Source organism: Oncorhynchus clarkii, chromosome 31 (assembly GCF_045791955.1).
Source record: "Oncorhynchus clarkii lewisi isolate Uvic-CL-2024 chromosome 31, UVic_Ocla_1.0, whole genome shotgun sequence".
Lineage (NCBI taxonomy): Eukaryota > Metazoa > Chordata > Actinopteri > Salmoniformes > Salmonidae > Oncorhynchus > Oncorhynchus clarkii.
Window position 1 is genome coordinate 4045521 of NC_092177.1, and position 3641 is coordinate 4049161.

Consider the following 3641-nt stretch of genomic DNA (forward strand, 5'->3'; position numbering starts at 1 on the left):
GACAACTCGGTGACACAATGGCAGGGCTTGGGTCACTGATAAGTCATTGTCTCAATGCAGCCTTGAAATGTGCGGACTAGGAGTCCAGGAGCCGAGATCATCTTGATAAATTAGTCTAAGCTTTACCGATAAGAACTAAGCCAAGCTTTCATATTGTTACAGGTATCAATAAATTGCAAAGGCAGCATTTTTATTTATTTTTTATTGTTCCTGCCAGCATCCTCTGGTATTTTCTTTCTGGAAGTGTGCACATTTTAAACAAGCTAAGGTTTACCAATAAGAACTAAGCCAAGCTTTTTCATTGTTACAGGCATCAATACATTGTGTAGGCAGCGGCAGCAGCGTTTCTTTGGAGGCGCAAGCTTGGCCGGAACACCGTGTTCCAATGTTGGCACAGTCAAAATCCTCACTATATCACTTTCCAAGGCCTCAGCCAATCCCTGGCTGCCTCACAGCTCTCTGAATTCTGTTGCTTAGCAACCGGCGCTGTGATAGGAGGGAGGTGTGTGTGTGTGTGTGTGTGAGGAGCGCTGAAGTAAACAACTCAGATAAAATGCTCATCAGGAGTCTGATGCCCAAAATACAGTCAACATAGTGATGATAGTGATGATAGTTATGATAGTTATGATAGTGATGATAGTTATGATAGTGATGATAGTGCTGATAGTGCTGGTAGTGCTGATTGTTATGATAGTGATGCTAGTTATAATAGTGATGATAGTGATGAAGGTGCTGATAGTTATGATAGTGCTGGTAGTGATGATAGTGATGAAGGTGCTGATAGTTATGATAGTGCTGGTAGTGATGATAGTGATGATAGTTCTGTTAGTTATGATAGTGCTGGTAGTGATGATAGCGCTGATAGTTATGATAGTGATGATAGTTATGATAGTGCTGATAGTGCTGATAGTGATGATAGTGCTGATAGTGCTGATAGTGCTGGTAGTGATGATAGTGATGATAGTGGTGATAGTTATGATAGTGAAGATAGTGCTGATAGTGCTGATAGTTTTGATAGTGCTGGTAGTGATGATAGTGATGATAGTGCTGATAGTTATGATAGTGATGATAGTGATGATAGTTATGATAGTGATGATAGTGATTATAGTTATGATAGTGATGATAGTGATGATAGTTATGATAGTGATGATAGTGCTGGTAGTGATGATAGTGATGATAGTGATTATAGTTATGATAGTGATGATAGTGATGATAGTGATGATAGTTATGATAGTGATGATAGTGATGATAGTTATGATAGTGATGATAGTGATGATAGTGATGATAGTGCTGATAGTGCTGATAGTTATGATAGTTATGATAGTGCTGGTAGTGATGATAGTACTGATAGTGCTGATAGTTATGATAGTTATGATAGTGCTGATAGTGCTGATAGTGCTGATAGTGATGATAGTGATGATAGTGCTGATAGCGCTGATAGTGCTGGTAGTGATGATAGTGATGATAGTGCTGATAGTTATGATAGTGATGATAGTGCTGATAGTGATGATAGTTATGATAGTTTGATAGTGCTGGCATTGCTGATAGTGATGATAGTTATGATAGTTATGATAGTACTGGTAGTGATGATAGTGAAGATAGTGCTGATAGTTATGATAGTGCTGATAGTGCTGATAGTTATGATAGTGATGATAGTGATGATAGTGCTTATAGTGCTGATAGTTATGATAGTGAAGTTAGTGCTGATAGTTATGATGGTGATGATAGTGATGATGTGCTGATAGTTATGATGGTGAAGATTGTGATGAGTGTGCATCTATTAAACACACTTAGCATACAGATAATTTTATATATATATATATATATATATAAATATCACTGTATGTCCCTTTCTGAATTGTTGATAATGTCAACAGTTTATTTGCATGATACATGCATTAAGTGAAGTGTTTAATGTAGTGAGATACAGTGCCTTCAGAAAGTATTCATACCCCTTGACTTATTCTACATTTTCTTTTGTGTTACAGCCGGAATTCAAAATAGATTAAATATATTTTTTTCTCACCTATTTACACACGATATCCCATAATGAAAAAGTGAAAAAATGTTTTTAGAAATTTTTGAAAATGTATTGAAAATTAAATGCCTGTGCTTAGCTCTATTCCATACATTTTTGTCCTAAAACATCTCTCTAGTCCTTGCCAATGACAAGCATACCCATAACATGATGCAGCCACCACCAGGCTTGAAAATATGGAGAGTGGTACTCAGTGATGTGTTGTGTTTGCCCCAAACATAATGCTTTGTATTCAGGACATGGAAGTTAATTTTTTTTGTAAAATGTTTTGCAGTTTTACTTTAGTGTCTTCTTACAAGCAGGAGGCATGTTTAGGAATATTTTTTTATTCTGTACAGACTTCCTTTATTTCACTCTGTCATTTAGGTTAATATTGTGGAGTAACTACCATATTGTTTTCTCCTATCACAGCCATTAAACTCTGTAACTGTTTTAAAGGTCACCCTTCCCCGAGTGGTTTCCTTCCTCTCCGGTAACTGAGTTAGGAAGGATGCCTGTATCTGGGTGTATTGATGCAGCATCCAAAGTGTCATTTATAACTTCACCATACTCAAAGGGTATTCAATGTCTGCTTTTTTATGTTTACGCATCGACCAATAGGTGTCCTTCTCTGAGAGGCATTGGAAAACCTCCCTGGTCTTTGTGGTTGAATCTGTGTTTGAAATTCACTGCTCGACTGAGGGACATTACAGATCGTGTGGGGTACAGAGATGAGGTAGTCATTCAAAAATCATGTTAAACACTATTATTGCACACAGAGTAAGTCCATGCAACTTATTATGTGACTTGTTAAGTACATTTTTACACCTGAACATATTTAGGCCATAACAAAGGGGTTGAATACTAATTGACCCAAGACATTTCAGCTTTTACATTTTTAATGAATTTGTAAAAATTGTTTAAAAAAAAAAAACATAATTCCATGTTGACATTATGGGGTGTTGTGTTTTTATTGTGACACAAAATCTAAATTTAATCAAATTTAAAAACTGAATGCTGTAACACAACAAAATGTCTCTCTCTCTGTAGGCTCTGTCCCCTGTTGCTATGGTAGCGTACAGTATGTGTTGCTGTAGATACCCTTGCTATGGTAGCTCTGTTCATACAGGTACAGTAGCTAGTCTTTGTGTGAGGTTCCTGTGAAAGGTGAATATCTCTGATTCAAGAGAACTCATGTCTTTATTATCTTTGGTAAAAAAATAATCAGATATAATGAAACACTAGGAAAACAAAAAGAAAGCGTCAAATTGTGGAAAAGAAGCCGTTGGGAAACAATTTCAAGAACATCTTTCAGTGTGGAACGTACTATTTTATTTTTTTCTATTTTCTTCTGGCGTAAGGATTTGTATTAAATAGCACACTATTCCCTTAGTACTGCACTACTTTCAACAGGTAGTGCAGGATAGGGTGCCAGGATAGGGTGCCAGGATAGGGTGCCACTTATGAAGATTTCCCTCTGTAAAGGAAAGGCTGGAGGGATTATTTAGTCCCCAGCTTCTGTCCAAACTCCTTGATGGTGTCGGTTGCCTTGTCTGCTGCCGTTCCAATGACCGCATGTGTCTGTCGGCTGGCCTCTGTGGCCGCTAGAGAGAGAGAGAGAGAG

The 3641-nt window shown here is 37.4% G+C and overlaps 1 protein-coding gene across 1 annotated transcript in view; it reads right to left on the reverse strand.

The window, feature by feature from the left end:
• Window positions 1-3346: 3346 nt before the first annotated feature.
• LOC139391103 (adipogenesis regulatory factor) overlaps window positions 3347-3641 on the reverse strand; it is a 2053-nt gene continuing 1758 nt past the window's right edge. The window contains exon 3 of the mRNA XM_071138623.1: window positions 3347-3621. Within this exon, the coding sequence (XP_070994724.1) occupies window positions 3518-3621 (104 nt within the window). The 3' untranslated portion in view covers window positions 3347-3517. The remainder of the gene's footprint in view (window positions 3622-3641) is intronic.